Source organism: Anomaloglossus baeobatrachus, unplaced genomic scaffold, assembly GCF_048569485.1.
Source record: "Anomaloglossus baeobatrachus isolate aAnoBae1 unplaced genomic scaffold, aAnoBae1.hap1 Scaffold_133, whole genome shotgun sequence".
Classification (NCBI taxonomy): Eukaryota; Metazoa; Chordata; class Amphibia; order Anura; family Aromobatidae; genus Anomaloglossus; species Anomaloglossus baeobatrachus.
In genome coordinates this window covers 449,471-468,653 of record NW_027441903.1, presented here as the reverse complement: position 1 = coordinate 468,653, position 19,183 = coordinate 449,471, and the positions used below count along the sequence as shown (strand labels likewise).

Below are 19,183 nucleotides of genomic sequence, written 5' to 3'. Positions count from 1 at the left end.
CCCTTCTCACCCCACTCTTGTCGGCGGTGTTGTTAAGGTTGAGGTATCCATTGTGGGTACGGAGGCTGGAGCCCACATGCTGTTTTCCTTCCCCATCCCTTAATGGGCTCTGGGTGAAGTGGGATCCTAATCGGTCTCCAGGCACTGAGACCGTGCTCCATCCACAGCTCCCGGGGACTCTGCTGGATAAGGAGCCGAGTATCGTCAGGGACAAGGCCCTGCCTCTTTAAGGTACTCTGTGTCCCCGTGGGGACCGCGCACAGAAACACCCCAGCATTGCTGGGTGTGTTAGTGCGCCGGGGACCGCAGCGCTGACCGCGCTTGTGCCATCACACACTGCAGCGTGGCTGAGTGTGTTAGTTTACTGGGGACTACCGCGCTGACCACGCGCTGCCATTTCACACTGCAGCGCGACTGGGAATGTTAGTACGCTGGGGACTACCGCGCCGACCGCGCTTATACGCCGGCCGCGCTTATAACTTTAGTCCCCGGCTTTTGCGGCCTAGTCTCACTTTTTTCCCGCCCCCAGGCCTGCCAGTCAGGGGAAGGGCGGGACGCTGTACAGGACGTCAGCACTGGGGCTGGAACATGCTTTGCATACTCCACCCCCCTCACTGTGCACAGTGGGGCACCAGATTCCCGCACTTTTCAGGGCACGCCCACGGCCCCCTCCTCTCCTCAGGACGCCGGCAGCCATTCCTGTCAGCTCTTCTGACGCTGGAGAGGGGAGACAAGCTCGCTAAGGGTGGCCCAGGGGGAACCACCTGCTAACACTGTCCAGGTGACAGGGACGGAGTTTGCAGTTTTTACTGAAAGACTTTCTGAGACTATGGCTAAGATATTAGAAGCCTTGCAGTCCAGACCGGTACCTCAGGCCATGGGCACTGTGGAATCATTGCTCCCTGGTCCCCCTCAATTGGAACAACAAAGTTCTTCCGGGGTGTCTCATAGATCCCAGGGTGAGGTCTCTGACGCGGACCGCAGCCCCAGACCGCCTAAGCGAGCTCGCTGGGAAATTCCCTCGACATCATCACATTGTTCAGGGTCTCACCAGGAGGACTCTCTGTATAATGAAGCGGAGGTAGCTGATCAGGATTCTGATCCTGAGGCCGCTCTCAACCTTGATACTCCTGGTGGGGACGCCATAGTGAATGATCTTATCGCGTCCATCAATCAAATGTTGGATATTTCTCCCTCAGCTCCTCCGGTAGAGGAGTCAGCTTCTCAGCAGGAGAAATTCCGTTTCAGGTTTCCCAAGCGTACAACGAGTATGTTTCTGGACCACTCTGACTTCAGAGAAGCAGTCCAGAAACACCGAGATTGTCCAGATAAGCGTTTTTCCAAGCGCCTTAAGGATACACGTTATCCCTTCCCCCCTGACGTGGTCAAAGGCTGGACTCAGTGTCCCAAGGTGGACCCTCCAATCTCCGGACTGGCGGCTAGATCCATAGTTGCAGTTGAAGATGGGGCTTCACTCAAGGATGCCACTGACAGACAGATGGAGCTCTGGTTGAAATCCATCTATGAAGCTATCGGCGCGTCTTTTGCTCCAGCATTCGCAGCCGTATGGGCGCTCCAAGCTATCTCAGCGGGTCAAGCGCAAATTGACGCACTCACATGTACGTCTGCGCCGCAGGTGGCGTCCATAACCTCTCAAACGACGGCATTTGCGTCCTACGCTATTAATGCTGTCCTGGACTCTGCGAGCCGTACGGCGGTTGCAGCCGACAATTCGGTGGCAATACGCAGGGCCTTGTGGCTACGGGAATGGAAGGCAGATTCTGCTTCCAAAAAGTGCTTAACCAGTTTGCCATTTTCTGGCGACCGTTTGTTTGGTGAGAGATTGGATGAAATCATCAAACAATCCAAGGGAAAGGAAACATCCTTACCCCAGGCCAAACCAAACACATCCCAACAGAGGAGGGGACAGTCGAGGTTTCGGTCCTTTCGGGGTGCGGGCAGGTCCCAATTCTCCTCGTCCAAAAGGCCTCAGAAGGATCAGAGGAACTCCGATTCATGGCGGTCTAAGTCACGCCCTAAAAAGACCGCCGGAGGTGCCGCTACCAAGGCGGCCTCCTCATGACTTACGGCCTCCTCACACCGCATCCTCGGTCGGTGGCAGGCTCTCCCGCTTTTGCGACACCTGGCTGCCACAGGTAAAAGACCGTTGGGTGAGAGACATTTTGTCTCACGGTTACAGGATAGAGTTCAGCTCTCGTCCTCCGACTCGATTCTTCAGAACATCTCCGCCTCCCGAGCGAGCCGATGCTCTTCTGCAGGCGGTGGGCACTCTGAAGGCAGAAGGAGTGGTGGTCCCGGTTCCTCTTCAGCAACGGGGTCACGGTTTTTACTCCAACCTGTTTGTGGTTCCAAAGAAGGACGGGTCTTTCCGTCCTGTTCTGGAACTAAAACTACTCAACAAACACGTAAAGACCAGGCGGTTCCGGATGGAATCCCTCCGCTCCGTCATCGCCTCAATGTCCCAAGGAGATTCCTTGCATCGATCGATATCAAAGATGCTTATCTCCACGTACCGATTGCTCCAGAGCATCAGCGCTTCCTGCGCTTCGCCATAGGAGACTAACACCTTCAGTTCGCGGCACTGCCGTTCGGCCTGGCGACAGCCCCAAGGGTTTTCACCAAGGTCATGGCTACAGTAGTTGCGGTCCTCCACTCTCAGGGTCACTCGGTGATACCTTACTTAGACGATCTGCTGGTCAAAGCACCCTCTCAAGAGGCATGCCAACACAGCCTCAACGTTACTCTAGAGACTCTCCAGAGTTTCGGGTGGATCATCAATTTTCCAAAGTCAAATCTGACACCGGTCCAATCGCTGACATATCTTGGCATGGAGTTTCATACTCTCTCAGCGATAGTGAAGCTTCCGCTGAACAAACAGCGGTCACTGCAGACAGGGTTGCAATCTCTCCTTCAAGGTCAGTCATACCCCTTGAGGCGCCTCATGCACTTCCTGGGGAAGATGGTGGCAGCAATGGAGGCAGTCCCTTTCGCGCAGTTTCACCTGCGTCCTCTTCAATGGGACATCCTACGCAAATGGGACAGGAAGCCGACGTCCCTAGACAAGAACGTCTCCCTCTCTCAGGCAACCAAAGCTTCCCTTCGGTGGTGGCTTCTTCCCACTTCATTATCGAAGGGGAAATCCTTCCTACCCCCATCCTGGGCGGTGGTCACGACGGACGCGAGTCTGTCAGGGTGGGGAGCAGTCTTTCTCCACCACAGGGCTCAGGGTACGTGGACTCAGCAAGAGTCCTCACTTCAGATCAATGTTCTGGAGATCAGGGCAGTGTATCTTGCCCTAAAAGCGTTCCAGCCGTGGCTGGAAGGCAAGCAGATCCGAATTCAGTCGGACAACTCCACAGCGGTGGCTTACATCAACCACCAAGGTGGAACACGCAGTCGGCAAGCCTTCCAGGAAGTCCGGCGGATTTTGATGTGGGTGGAAGCCACGGCCTCCACCATCTCCGCAGTTCACATCCCGGGCGTGGAAAACTGGGAAGCAGACTTTCTCAGTCGCCAGGGCATGGACGCGGGAGAATGGTCCCTTCACCCGGACGTGTTTCAGGAGATCTGTTGCCGCTGGGGGATGCCGGACGTCGACCTAATGGCGTCCCGGCACAACAACAAGGTCACGGCATTCATGGCACGATCCCACGATCAGAGCTCTGGCGGCAGACGCCTTAGTTCAGGATTGGTCGCAGTTTCAAATCCCTTGTGTTTCCTCCTCTGGCACTGTTGCCCAGAGTGTTACGCAAGATCAGGGCCGACTGCCGCCGCGCCATCCTCGTCGCTCCAGACTGGCCGAGGAGGTCGTGGTACCCGGATCTGTGGCATCTCACGGTCTGCCAACCGTGGGCACTACCAGACCGACCAGACTTGCTGTCTCAAGGGCCGTTTTTCCATCTGAATTCTGCGGCCCTCAACCTGACTGTGTGGCCATTGAGTCCTGGATCTTAGCGTCTTCAGGATTATCTCAAGAGGTCATTGCCACTATGAGACAGGCTAGGAAACCAACGTCCGCCAAGATCTACCACAGGACGTGGAAAATATTCCTGTCGTGGTGCTCTGCTCAGGGTTTTTCTCCCTGGCCATTTGCCTTGCCCACTTTTCTGTCCTTTCTTCAATCCGGATTGGAAAAGGGTTTGTCGCTCGGCTCTCTTAAGGGACAAGTCACTGCGCTCTCTGTGTTTTTTTCAGAAGCGCCTGGCCAGACTTCCACAGGTACGCACGTTCCTGCAAGGGGTTTGTCACATCGTCCCTCCTTACAAGCGGCCGTTAGAACCCTGGGATCTGAACAGGGTGCTGATGGTTCTTCAGAAACCACCGTTCGAGCCAATGAGGGATATTTCTCTCGCACGCCTTTCGCAGAAAGTGGTTTTCCTAGTAGCAGTCACTTCACTTCGGAGAGTGTCTGAACTAGCAGCGTTGTCATGCAAAGCTCCTTTCCTGGTGTTTCACCAGGACAAGGTGGTTCTGCGTCCGGTTCCGGAATTTCTCCCTAAGGTGGTATCCCCTTTTCATCTCAATCAGGACATCTCCTTACCCTCTTTTTGTCCTCATCCAGTTCACCAATGTGAAAAGGATTTGCACTTGTTAGATCTGGTGAGAGCACTCAGAGTCTACAATTCTCGTACGGCGCCCCTGCGCCGCTCGGTTGCACTCTTTGTCCTTGTCGCTGGCCAGCGTAAAGGGACACAAGCTTCTAAATCAACCCTGGCTCGGTGGATCAAGGAACCAATTCTCGAAGCTTATCGTTCCTCGGGGCTTCCGGTTCCCTCAGGGCTGAAGGCCCATTCTACCAGGGCCGTGGGAGCGTCCTGGGCCTTGCGACACCAGGCTACGGCTCAGCAGGTGTGTCAGGCAGCTACCTGGTCGAGCCTGCACACTTTCACGAAACACTATCAGGTGCATACCTATGCTTCGGCAGATGCCAGCCTAGGTAGGCAAGTCCTTCAGGCGGCGGTGGCCCACCTGTAGGACGGAGCCGTTACGGCTCCATTATGAGGTATTATTTACCCACCCAGGGACTGCTTTTGGACGTCCCAATTGTCTGGGTCTCCCAATGGAGCGACAAAGAAGAAGGGAATTTTGTTTACTTACCGTAAATTCCTTTTCTTCTAGCTCCAATTGGGAGACCCAGCACCCGCCCCTGTTTTTTTGTGTACACATGTTGTTCATGTTAAATGGTTTCAGTTCTCCAATATTCCTTCGGATTGATTTTACTTTAAACCAGTTTATAATTTTTTCCTCCTTCTTGCTTTTGCACCAAAACTGAGGAGCCCGTGGGAGCACGAGGGGTGTATAGGCAGAAGGGGAGGGGCTTTACACTTTTAGTGTAATACTTTGTGTGGCCTCCGGAGGCATAGCTATACACCCAATTGTCTGGGTCTCCCAATTGGAGCTAGAAGAAAAGGAATTTACGGTAAGTAAACAAAATTCCCTTCTTTGTAAATGAATGTAAAATCTTTTTCTTGTTACTTACATTGCAGGACACAGATCCCACACTATTTTTTTTTTTCCACTTTTCTATTGTCCGTTCTATTTGCCTATGGGCATTGTTCTCTTTCCTGAGTTCTGGTTCCTGGTTGTTAGATTTTTTTTTTTTTATTCTTTCATTTCTTATTGCTTTCGGCTGCCTTGTGCCTGAGGAGGGGGTATAGCCCTCCAGGCAAAGGCCAAAGCTTTTTTCTACCTAGTGTTGACCTCCTAGTGGTAGTGCCTATTGGTGCAGTCTCCTCTAGAAAGGGACTTTATGGCACATAAAAAATCCAATTATTTGTATGTTATTAGATCTAGATTTTTCGTGACTCCTGATTTTAGTTTCGATCTTCATTAACTTGCTTGTATATCAACAGAAAAACCTGCTCTTGAAGAAGCAAAACGTCCTGCTGTACTTCCAATGCCTGATGCCAAGGAGTCCAGTTCTGTGCCTGCTCAAGCTGTGTTTCAGCCCATCCTGCCCCCTGAGCCACCACCATCTCCTCCCAAGCCAAAATTCAGTGAAGAGGTACTAAAAAATACTGGTGGATAATTTCACATTTGTAACATGGCGGATTAGGATGTCAGAAAAATGTGGTCTTGTATAGGCAACCCTACTTTCAAAAGAAATTTGATTAAACATTTATTTAAAACCACATTCACACAAACCTGAGATTTCTTGGGCCTTTCGCAACCACCAATTACTGAAATTACTGCATCCGTGTGCAGGTCCATTCGCTTGGAACCAATAAATATTCATTTTGACTATGTGCTTATACACCTAAACAGACTTTTGAAACAATATCTTTTGTTTTATGCAGGATGTGGCTTATGTCCTGGACGATGTTTTGGAGGATGCCATGAAAGAATTGAGTGCTCCTGTCATCCAAAGTGTGTCAGAATACATCTCAGCTGCACTTGGGTATATCTATTTCTTGTCCTTAATGCTTTATAGGGTATCTCTCAGGAGCACGCAAAGGAACATTAGCAAATTTTGTTTACTAGATGATATTGTCAAATACATTCTAAGTAGAGTACAAAAATGCCTTTAAAAGTCTGATTGGTTGTCTTTTACAATCAGGATGTAACCCTTATTTCTCTCTCACCTTATTGGGGGACACATGACCATGGGTATATGCTGCTGATGCCAGGAGGTTGACACTAGGCAAACTTAAGAAAAAAAGTTAGCTCCTCCTCCGCAGTATATACCCTGTGACTGACCAGGAAGTAAGCCAGTTTTCTTTGTCGCTCTATTGGGAGACCCAGACAATTGGGTGTATAGCTACTGCCTCCGGAGGCCACACAAAGTATTACACTTAAAAGTGTAAGGCCCCTCCCCTTCTGGCTATACACCCCCCGTGGGATCACGGGTTCCTCAGTTTTCATGCTTTGTGCGAAGGAGGCACACATGCACGCATAGCTCCACTGTTTAGTCAGCAGCAGCTGCTGACTATGTCGGATGGAAGAAAAGAGGGCCCATACTTGGGTCCCCAGCATGCTCCCTTCTCACCCCACTTTTGTCGGTGGTGCTTGTTAAGGTTGAGGTACCCATTGCGGGTACGGAGGCTGGAGCCCACATGCTGCTTTCCTTCACCATCCCCTTAGGGCTCTGGTGAAGTGGGATCCTATCGGTCTCCATGGCACAGGAGACCGTGCTCCATCCACAGCCCCTGGGATCTGCTGGACACGGAGCGGAGTATCGTCAGGGACAGGGCCCTGCTATGTTAAGGTACTCTGTGTTCCTGGGCAAGTCGCGCACACACACACCAGCATTGCTGGGTGTGTTAGTGCGCCCGGGACAACAGCGCTGCGCGCTTGTGCCTCACTATCTTCAGCTTGCTGAAGTAGTTATAGGTTGGAAACGGTCGCGCCGGCCGCTGCTGTCAGTTTTTACTGCGGCGCGGCTGGGATTTGTGGTGCGCCGGGGACCTCCGCGCTGGCCGTGCATATTTGACGGCCGCGCTTACTACTACAGTCCCCGGCTTCTTGCGGCCTAGTTTCGTTTCGTTCCCGCCCCCAGGCCTGCCAGTCAGGGTGGGGGCGGAACGCTGTGCAGAACGTCAGCGCCGAGGGCTGGAGTCTATTTTACATACTCCAGCCCTCACACTGAACACAGTGGGACGCTGGTTTCCCGCTCTTCGCCTGAGGCACGCCCACGGTCCGCCCCTCTTCACAGAACGCTGGCAGCCATTCCTGCACGCTGTTTGAGCTGGAGAGGGGAAACAACTTATGGGAGACCCAGGCACGGGATTCTAGCGACCACACACCCGCGTTCAGCGGGCGGTAAGCGGCACTGCTGGTGCCTACCCCACTAGTGCAGAAGTGTACAATTGTATTTTTAGCACCACCTGTGAATACTGTCCAGGTGACGGGGACAGAGTTTACAGCTTTTGCTGATAGATTGTCTGTGACTATGACTAAAATACTAGAAACCTTACAATCTACACCAGTAACTCAGACCATGGGCACGGTTGAATCACTGCCCCCTGGTCCACCGCAGTTGGAACAGCTCCGAGCTCCGGAGGTGTCCCATGCATTCCAGGGTGACGGCTCTGACACAGACGACTGTCCCACTCAGGCTAAGCGAGCTCGCTGGGAGCGGCCCTCGACATCTTCACACTGTTCAGGGTCCCAGCAAGATGTCTCCCTATATGATGAGGCAGAGGTAGCTGATCAGGATTCTGATCCTGAAACCGCTCTCAATCTGGATACACCTGATAGTGACGCCAAAGTGAATGATCTCATAGCGTCCATCAATAAAATGTTGAATATTTCTCCCCCAGCTCCTCCAGTGGAGGAGTCAGCTTCACAGCAGGGGAAATTCCATTTCAGATATCCTAAGCGTAAATTAAGTTCTTTTCTAGACCACCCTGACTTCAAAGAAGCAGTGCAAACTCACTACGCTCATCCAGATAAGCGTTTCTCCAAAAGATTTAAGGATACACGCTATCCCTTTCCACCTGACGTGGTCAAGAGCTGGACCCAGTGTCCAAAGGTGGATCCTCCAATCTCCAGGCTTGCGGCTAGATCCATAGTTGCAGTGGAAGATGGGGCTTCACTTAAAGATGCCACTGATAGACAGTTGGAGCTCTGGCTAAAATCCATCTATGATGCTATCGGCGCGTCGTATGCTCCTGCATTCGCAGCTGTTTGGGCACTCCAAGCTATTTCAGCTGGTCTTGCGCAGATTGACACTGTCACGAGTACATCTGTTCCGCAAGTAGCGTCCTTAACCACTCAAATGACTGCATTTGCGTCTTACGCTATCAATGCTGTCCTGGACTCTACGAGCCGTACGGCAGTGGCGTCCGCCAACTCCGTGGTTTTACGCAGAGCATTGTGGTTAAGGGAATGGAAGGCAGATTCTGCTTCCAAAAAGTGCTTAACCAGTTTGCCATTTGCTGGTGACAGACTGTTTGGTGAGAAACTGGATGAAATCATTAAACAGTCCAAGGGGAAGGATTCATCCTTACCTCAACCCAGACAATACAAACCCCAACAGAAAAGAGGACAGTCGGGGTTTCGGTCCTTTCGAGGCTCGGGGAAATCCCAATCCTCCTCCTACAAAAGGACTCAAAAGGATCAGAGGAGCTCAGATTCGTGGCGGGCTCAATCACGCCCAAAAAAGACAGCCGGAAGACCCGCTACCAAGGCGGCTTCTTCTTGACTTTCGGCCTCCTCTCTCCGCATCCTCGGTCGGTGGCAGGCTCTCCCGCTTTGGCGACATTTGGCTGCCACAGGTCCAGGACCGTTGGGTGAGAGACATTCTGTCCCACGGGTACAGGATAGAGTTCAGTTCTCGTCCTCCAACCCGATTCTTCAGAACTTCTCCGCCACCCGACCGAGCCGAGGCTCTTCTGCAGGCGGTATGCACTTTGAAAGCAGAAGGAGTGGTGATCCCTGTTCCTCTTCAGGAGCAAGGTCACGGTTTTTACTCCAATCTGTTTGTGGTACCAAAAAAGGACGGGTCTTTCCGACCAGTTCTGGACCTAAAGCTTCTCAACAAGCATGTGCAAACCAGACGGTTCCGGATGGAATCACTCCGCTCCGTCATCGCCGCAATGTCTCAAGGAGATTTCCTAGCATCAATAGACATCAAGGATGCTTATCTCCACGTACCGATCGCTCCAGGGCATCAGCGTTTTCTACGCTTCGTGTTAGGAGACGAACACCTTCAATTCGTGGCCCTGCCTTTCAGTCTGGCGACAGCCCCACGGGTCTTCACCAAGGTCATGGCAGCAGTAGTTGCAATCCTGCACTCTCAGGGACACTCTGTGATCCCTTACTTAGACGATCTGCTGGTCAAGGCGCCCTCTCAAGAGGCATGTCAACACAGCCTGAATGTGGCGCTGGAGACTCTCCAGACTTTCGGGTGGATCATCAACTTTTCCGAGTCAAATCTAACCCCGACCCAATCGCTAATCTATCTTGGCATGGAGTTTCATACTCTCTCAGCGATAGTGAAGCTTCCGCTGGTCAAACAGCGTTCACTACAGACGGGGGTGCAAGCCCTCCTTCACGGCCAGTCTCACCCCTTGAGGCGCCTCATGCACTTCCTAGGGAAGATGGTAGCAGCGATGGAGGCAGTCCCGTTCGCGCAGTTTCACCTGCGCCCATTACAATGGGACATTCTCCGCCAATGGGACGGGAAGTCGAAATCCCTGGACAGGAACGTCTCCCTTTCTCAGGCGGCCAAGGAGTCCCTTCGGTGGTGGCTTCTTCCCACCTCATTGTCAACAGGAAAGTCCTTCCTACCCCCATCCTGGGCGGTGGTGACGACAGACGCGAGTCTATCAGGGTGGGGAGCAGTTTTTCTCCACCACAGGGCTCAGGGTTCGTGGACTCAGCAAGAGTCCACGCTTCAGATCAATGTTCTAGAAATCAGAGCAGTGTTTCTTGCCCTTCAAGCCTTCCAGCAGTGGCTGGAAGGCAAACAAATCCGAATTCAGTCGGACAACTCCACAGCGGTGGCATACATCAACCACCAGGGGGGGACTCGCAGTCGGCAAGCCTTTCAGGAAGTCGGGCGGATTCTGACGTGGGTGGAAGACACTGCATCCACAATATCCGCAGTTCACATCCCAGGCGTGGACAACTGGGAAGCAGACTTCCTAAGTCGCCAGGGAATGGACGCAGGGGAATGGTCCCTTCACCCGGACGTCTTTCAGGAGATCTGTCGCCGCTGGGGCATGCCGGACGTCGACCTAATGGCATCTCGGCACAACAACAAGGTCCCGGTTTTCATGGCAAGGTCTCACGATCACCGGGCTCTGGCGGCGGACGCCTTAGTTCAGGATTGGTCGCAGTTCCGGCTTCCTTATGTGTTCCCACCTCTGGCACTGTTGCCCAGAGTGCTGCGCAAGATCAGGTCGGACTGCCACCGCGCCATTCTTGTCGCTCCAGACTGGCCAAGGAGGTCGTGGTACCCGGATCTGTGGCACCTCGCAGTAGGCCAACCGTGGGCACTACCAGACCGTCCAGACTTGCTGTCTCAAGGGCCGTTTTTCCGTCGGAATTCTGCGGCCCTGAACCTGACTGTGTGGCCATTGAGTCCTGGATACTAGCGTATTCAGGACTATCTCAACAGGTCATTGCCACCATGAGGCAGGCCAGGAAACCAACGTCCGCTAAGATCTACCACAGGACGTGGAAGATATACTTATCTTGGTGCGCTGCTCACGGAGTTTCTCCATGGCCATATACCTTGCCTACTTTTCTTTCCTTCCTGCAATCCGGGTTGGAAAAAGGTTTGTCGCTCGGCTCCCTCAAGGGACAAGTCTCAGCGCTATCTGTATTTTTTCAGAAGCGCCTAGCACAGCTTCCTCAGGTACGCACGTTCCTGCAAGGAGTTTGTCATATCATCCCTCCTTACAAGCGGCCGTTAGAGCCCTGGGATCTCAACAGGGTTCTAATCGCTCTCCAGAAGCCGCCTTTCGAGCCTCTGAGAGATGTTCCCCTTTCTCGCCTTTCTCAGAAAGTGGCGTTTCTAGTAGCGGTCACGTCTCTTAGGAGAGTGTCCGAGCTAGCAGCACTGTCATGCAAATCGCCCTTCCTGGTCATTCACCAGGACAAGGTGGTTCTGCGGCCGGTTCCGGAGTTTCTCCCTAAGGTGGTGTCTCCTTTCCACCTCAATCAAGATATCTCCTTGCCTTCTTTGTGTCCTCATCCAGTTCATCAATGTGAAAAGGATTTGCATTCATTGGATCTGGTGAGAGCACTCAGAATCTACATTTCCCGCACGGCGCCCCTGCGCCGCTCGGATGCACTTTTTGTCCTTGTCGCTGGTCAGCGTAAAGGGTTGCAAGCTTCCAAATCCACCCTGGCTCGGTGGATTAAGGAACCAATTCTGGAAGCCTACCGTTCTGCTGGACTTCCGGTTCCCTCAGGGCTGAAAGCCCATTCTACCAGAGCAGTAGGTGCGTCCTGGGCATTACGGCACCAGGCTACGGCTCAGCAGGTGTGCCAGGCGGCTACCTGGTCGAGTCTGCACACTTTTACCAAGCATTATCAGGTGCATACCTATGCTTCGGCGGACGCCAGCCTAGGTAGACAAGTCCTTCAGGCGGCGCTTGCCCACCTGTAGAAAAGAGCCGTTTTACGGCCCTATCACGCGGTATTATGTTACCCACCCAGGGATTGCTTTTGGACATCCCAATTGTCTGGGTCTCCCAATAGAGCGACAAAGAAGAAGGGAATTTTGTTTACTTACCGTAAATTCCTTTTCTTCTAGCTCTAATTGGGAGACCCAGCTCCCGCCCCTGTTTTTTTGTATACACATGTTGTTCATGTTGAATGGTTTCAGTTCTCCGATATTCCTTCGGAATGAATTTGCTTAAACCAGTTTATTGGCTTTCCTCCTTCTTGCTTTGGCACTAAAACTGAGGAACCCGTGATCCCACGGGGGGTGTATAGCCAGAAGGGGAGGGGCCTTACACTTTTAAGTGTAATACTTTGTGTGGCCTCCGGAGGCAGTAGCTATACACCCAATTGTCTGGGTCTCCCAATTAGAGCTAGAAGAAAAGGAATTTACGGTAAGTAAACAAAATTCCCTTCTTTTGCTTAGTGTCCTAGGAGGTGGACATTGGCCTGTTTTCGGGCCCTTTTGATTTTTCTGTTTTTTTTCCCAGTTCGGGCGCGTTTTTTAGCCCACTAATCTCTCTTCTGTTCTATTCTTAAAAATTGGCCACAGGGTGTGCCACACCTGCTCTTCCCTATGCGGGAAGAGGGTCACAGGGTGGCTCCGCCGCCATGTCTCCCCTCTTCCTAAATGACCGGACAATGACTCTCTGCGTCACCCTGGTGCTCAGAGCCCCCCATATTTACGTCCGCCCAGGCTCCCCCTCGTCACGATTCTAGACAAGCGGCACCGAGAGTGGCGACATTCGGCAGTTCCAGGACCCGGATTAAGCCTGCTGTCTGCCTATTTGCTGCATGATGCAGCTGAGCTGAAGTCTGCGTCCCTCCAGGTTCTTACCCAGCCGGCGCGGCTTCCAACGGACGCTCTGGACAAAGGCAGGGAGCATCATCCTCTCCAGGCAGGTCCTGTTCAGCGTTGGAGCGGCGGGGGAGAAGGTCTCTCTGCTTCAGCTGCTCTGTATGAAGCCCTGCCGCCGCATGGTGGGGGCCGCTCTCTCTCTTCATAACACTGGGAGCCTCGTGCGTACAGGCAGATATCCAGTCTCTATCTGCCCCCACAGCTCTGCAGGAGGATTTCAGCGCCTGTTTTCCGGCTCTGAAACACTCAGGCTGCGGATACGCCCACGACAGGAGCACCATCCTAGGGAAATCACCATTCTGCACGGGGGACACAGCCAGCAGCTTTCTGCTCCAGGGTCTGGACGGGGTAAGCTCTCCTTGCTCAGGAGGCTTGGTCCTGCGGGCTCCAGCTATTTACTGAAATAATACTGAAGGGCAGCCCCTCTCCGCACTAGGAGACTCTCTAACTTCCATAGAAGTTAAAGGGAGCTTAGCAGATTACTGCATCGCTTTGCATTATGTCTAATTCAAAAGCCCGGAAGACCCAGTCTCCTCTTATAGTGCGTTACTCAGCTTGCACGTCCTGCAATCAGAATTTCTCCTCAGGCCAGTCACCCCCCTCCGTGTCAGGACTGCGATGCCCCAGTTGTGGTGGCATCCCAGGACTCCACTGCTGATGAGGACTCTTGCGTCCCCCACGAGTGAGCTGCCTTTCTCTCACAATCGGTAGCTGACCCAATCAAAGTCTCCCAGTCTCTGGTTTCGGTCTTACAGCACCTACCAGCTCTCCAACCTCCCTCGGGGAACCAGGACGACCCTGCTCCGCAGTCTACCTTGGAGGACCAGAACGACCCTGAACCCCAGGCTCAGGATAGGGTACCACTAGGATCCAGAACAAATCCTCTAAACGGGTCTGCACATGCAGCCCATCCACATCACACGATGACTCCGAGTACGATTCTGCGCCAGAGTCTGCCTACGATGATACGTCTCCAGAGTCGGAGGCGTCCAATATCCGGGAGATGGTCGACAGTTTAGTCTCGGATGTTCACCAGACTCTATCGGTAGAAGAAGATACGCCTGCGGCGGTTTCAAAAACTGTTTCCTTAAAAAAAAAAAACCTTATTGAGCCCCAAGATATTTTTCTAATAATCACAACTTTACCGCCATTCTGGTCAAGCAGAGAGCTCACCCAGAAAAAACGATTTTCAAGAAAGTGACGTCTCTCCCTTTTCTATCGGTTATGTTCGGAAATAAATAGTGAAGGATTGGGCAGAGTCCCCTGCTGTCGATCCTCCTGTGTCTCGACTGGCCAAGCACACGGTACTCTCCATTCCTTGTTAGAGTTTCATAGTTACGTAGATTGAAAAAAGACCTAGGTCCATCTAGTTCAACCTTCCTCCACCTATTCTACATTTTGCCCCTAAGTCACTTATAACCAACAATGTTGTGTGTACTGAGGAGATCATCCAGCCCTTTTTTAAAAGCTGTCATAGTATCTGCCATTACTACCTCTTGTGGTAGAGCAGTCAGACTGTGGAATGTCCTAACTGCCTGACAGTGCCTCTCTCAAAGAACTCACCGACCGCACCATTGAGCCTCTGGCGCGATCTATGTTTGAGACGGCGGGTTCCTCCCTCTGCCCCTCATTTGCCGCAGTGTGGGTTGCCAAGGCTCTTGCTGTCTGGAGTAAGAGTTTACGGAGAGTCCTCCGTTCAGAAGGTCTGCCTTCCGAATTGATTGAGCTGACCAACCAAATATCCATGGCTGCCAAATACGCTTCACTAGACTCTGCAAATTATGTCGCCATTGTGGCCAGCAATTCGGTGGTAATCTGTCAGATTCTCTGGCTTGAAGCCTGGTGTGCAGATAATGCATCTAAGAAATCCCTAACTGGGTTATCCTTTCAGGGGTTTCACCTTTTCGGCAAAACACTTGAGAGAATCATTGCTGATGCAACAGTGGGTAAGAGCACCTCTCTACCACAACAGCGCGCACCTCGCAAGAGATTCCCCTGGTGTTTTCGGCTATTTCGGAACTTTACCTCTCAGCCACTTGCAAAATCTGAACGATCCTTCCGGCGCAGCGAACAAAAGCCTGGACCCTCCAAGACTAACATGACCTGGCTCTCTCGTCCTAGGCAGTCCAGGTCCGGTCTCACCATTTCTTCTCAGCATGACGTCAGGCATCCCCCGACCACCGTAGGGGGGCGACTGCTCCTCTTCCAGGACGTCTGGCTTTCTTACATAGACGACGCTTGGGTGCGAGAACTCGTATCCACCGGTGCAAAATCGAGTTCACCTTTCTCTACGAGACGTTTCCTGCAATCACGCATTCCCAAATCCGCAGTCTAGAATTGGGCCTTGTCTCAGGCTATCGCGGTACTTGGCGACGCAGGCATCATCGTACCAGTTCCCACCAAACAACGTTACACAGGTTTTTACTCAAACCTTTTCGTGGTTCCCAAAAAGGACAGCTCGGCCCGTCCTATTTTAGACCTCAAGAGACTAAAAAGGGAAGTGCGGACTACATGGAATCACTAAGATCTGTGGTTGCGTCCATGGAACTGGGAGAATTCCTGGCCTCCATCGATATACAAGATGCCTACTTGCACATTCCAATCTGCAAAGCTCACCAGAGGTTCCTTTGGTTCGCAAATGGAGAGGAGCACTTCCAATTACGGCTCTCCCCTTTGGCCTAGCCACGGCGCCTCAAGTCTTTACCAAGGTCATGGTGTCCGTCATGACCGTGCTTCGTCCCAGAGGTATTGTAGTCATCCCTTATCTGGACGACCTCTTCATAAAGGGACAGTCATTTCTTGACTGCTCAGAGTGTGCAAATCTGCTTGGACACTCTCTCGAGGTTGGGCTGGCTCTTCAAAGACCAAAAGTCCTCTCTAGTTCCATCTCAACGTCTTGTCTTTTTGGGCATGGTCCTAGACACTTCTCGAGCCCGGATGTTTCTATTAGTAGAGAAATGGACTTCCCTGAGACAGGGCATTCGGGCCCTTCAGCGCAAGTGCCGCCTACCTCTGCGGTTCGGGCTGAAAATTTTAGGGAAGATGGTGGCGGCGTCCCATTCGCTCAGTTTCTTCGTCTTCGTCCTCTTCAGCTGGCTCTCCTTTCGGCGTGGGACAGGAAACTGGCATCCCTGGATCGCCCAGTTGTTCTTTCCCAGAGGGTGATTCACTCCCTACTCTGGTGGACCCATCACTCTTCGCTCTCCCAAGGGAGATCCTTCCTCCCAATTCACTGGCAAGTAGTCACGACAGAAGCCAGCCTGATAGATTGGGGAGCCGTGTTCCATCAACACATGGTTCAGGGTCGCTGGTCTTTCGTGGAATGCACTTTCCCGATCAACGTTCTGGAGTTTAGAGCCATTTTTCTGGCCCTTCAAAAGGTTCCTTCCGCTTCTCTCGGGTCGGGTTTCCCTGTTCCGATTCAATCCAACAACGCCACTGCAGTGGCATACATAAATCATAAAGGAGGGACCAGCAGCTTAGCGGCAATGAAGGAAGTCACCAAGATCCTTCGTTGGGCAGAGAATCACGCCTCTGCTATCTCCGAGGTTCACATCCCATGAGTAGCGGACTTCCTAAGCCGACAAGGTCTGGCTGCTGGAGAATGGTCCCTGCACGACGAAGTGTTCCATCAGACCTGTCACAGGTGGGGTCTTCTGGACGTGGACCACATGGCATCTCGTGAGAACGCCAAGGTCTTCCCCTTCATGGCCCGATCCCGCGACCCACACGCAATAGGCTCCGACGCCCTGGTCCTACTGTGGTCGCTGTTTTGTCTCCCTTACATATTCCCTCCGCTCCCCCTCATTCCTAGAGTGATGAAGAAGGTCAAGGCGGAGGGAGTCTCGGTGTTACTAGTAGCTCCAGATTGGCCCAGGAGGGCCTGGTACTCGGAATGTGTACATTAACTAGGCGACACTCCCTGGCAGCTTCCCGAAAGCCCTCCTCGGCTCGCATTTATCATAGAACCTGGAGATCGTTTCTTTCGTGGTGCGAACAGCATGGAAATATTGTCCAATATCCTGACCTTTTTGCAGGTGTGACTTGATTCGGGCCTAGCCCTCAGTACCCTCAAGGGACAGGTCTCCGCCCTTTAGTTTTTTTCCCAGAAGCAGCTATCTGCTCGATTGCATATTCGTACCTTTCTTCAGGAGGGTATCCCATCTTTTTCCCCCTATCGTCAACCGCCTAATCCATGGGACCTTAATCTGGTTTTAGGAGTCCTCCAGCAATTGCCTTTTAAACCACTGCGAGAAATCTCGCTCTCTTCACTTTCCTGGAAAGTTGCGTTTTTAGTGGCTATCACATCAGTGAGGTGAGTTTCGGAATTGGCGGCCCTCTCCTGCCGGGCTCCCTACCTGGTTTTTCACCAGGACAAGGTTGTTCTCCGGCCCTCACCGTCCTTCCTCCCAAAGGTTGTTTCTCACTTTCATCTAATTCGTCCTGCCTTCATTCTGCCCTGCTCTGGTTGATTCATTTGAGAAGTCCCTGCATAATCTGGATCTTGTCAGACCACCGAGTATATCTCTCGGACCATGCCATTTCGTAAATCAGACTCACTCTTTGTACTTCCAGAGGGGCACAAGAAGGGTGCTTCAGCCTCAAAACCCACGATTGGACGTTGGATTAAATCAGCTATTCGAGAGGCGTACAGGGTCAAAGGCGTCAGCCTCCCGGTAAGGGTGAAGGCTCATTCCACCCGATTGCTGGGAGCTTCTTGGGCTGTTCGCCATCAAGCTTCGGCGGTTCAACTTTGCCAAGCCGCTATCTGGTCCAGCGTCCACACATTCAACAGGCTCTACAGAGTACATACGCAGGCGTGTACGGATGCTGCCCTGGGGGAGACAGGTTTTGTAGGCGGCCGTGACTCACCTCTGACTCAGAGGGACCCCTGTTTTCAGTTACTACCTTTATAGTTAATGGTCAGTTGGTTTATCTGACCTTACCAGTTGTTAATGGTTTTGTTCCCACCCAGGGACTGCTTTGGGACGTCCCATGGTCCTGTGTCCCCCAATAAGGCGAGAGAGAAAGGAAGATTTTTGTGTTCTCACCGTAAAATCTTTTTCTCTGAGCCTTCATTTGGGGACACAGCACCCGTTCTGTTTTGGATTAGAATTTTTCTCATTCCTTGCGTAATCTACAGCTACAGCTCCTACTACTACTTTTACACTAAACTGGCTTAGTTCCCGGTCAGTCACAGGTTGTACACTGAGGAGGAGCTAACTTTTTTTTCTTTAGTTTGCCTAGTGTCAACCTCCTGGCAACAGTAGCATATACACCCATGGTCCTGTGTCCCCCAATGAAGTCTCAGAGAAAAAGATTTTACAGTGAGTACACAAAAATCTTCCTTTTCAGTTTATAGGAAGCACCTTACTATATATAGCACTCCAGTAATACACACACACCTCTGCTGCATACACACACACACCTCTGCTGCATACACACACACACCTCTGCTGCATACACACACACACCTCTGCTGCATAAACACACACCTCTGCTGCATAAACACACACACACCTCTGCTGTATACACACACACCTCTGCTGTATACACACACACCTCTGCTGCATACACACACACCTCTGCTGCATATATACACACACACACACACACACACCTCTGCTGCATACACACACATACACACCTCTGCTGCATACACACACATACACACCTCTGCTGCATACACGCATACACACACACACACACACACACACACCTCTGCTGCATACAGACACACACACACACACCTCTGCTGCATACAGACACACACACATACCTCTGATGCATACACACACATACACACCTCTGCTGCATACACACACACACACACACACACACACACCTCTGCTGCATACACACACACACACACACACACACCTCTGCTGCATACAGACACACACACACACACACACCTCTGCTGCATACAGACACACACACACACCTCTGCTGCATACAGACACACACACATACCTCTGATGCATACACACACACCTCTGATGCATATACACACACACACACCTCTGATGCATATTCACACACACACCTCTGCTGCATATACACACACACACACACACACCTCTGCTGTATACACACACATACACACACCTCTGCTGAATACACACCTCTACTACATGCATCTTAAACTGATTTTTCTAATAAGTAATTTATTGCAAGGTATAAAGTCTTTTT

General features: G+C 52.0%; 1 protein-coding gene across 2 annotated transcripts in view; it reads left to right on the top strand.

The window, feature by feature from the left end:
- LOC142260572 (germinal-center associated nuclear protein-like) overlaps positions 1-19,183 on the top strand; it is a 95,342-nt gene that overhangs the window by 34,894 nt on the left and 41,265 nt on the right. For both annotated transcript variants that reach the window (XM_075331998.1, XM_075331997.1), the window contains exons 8-9: positions 5,874-6,025; positions 6,318-6,418. In XM_075331998.1, coding sequence (XP_075188113.1) covers positions 5,874-6,025; positions 6,318-6,418 — 253 coding nt within the window. The remainder of the gene's footprint in view (positions 1-5,873; positions 6,026-6,317; positions 6,419-19,183) is intronic.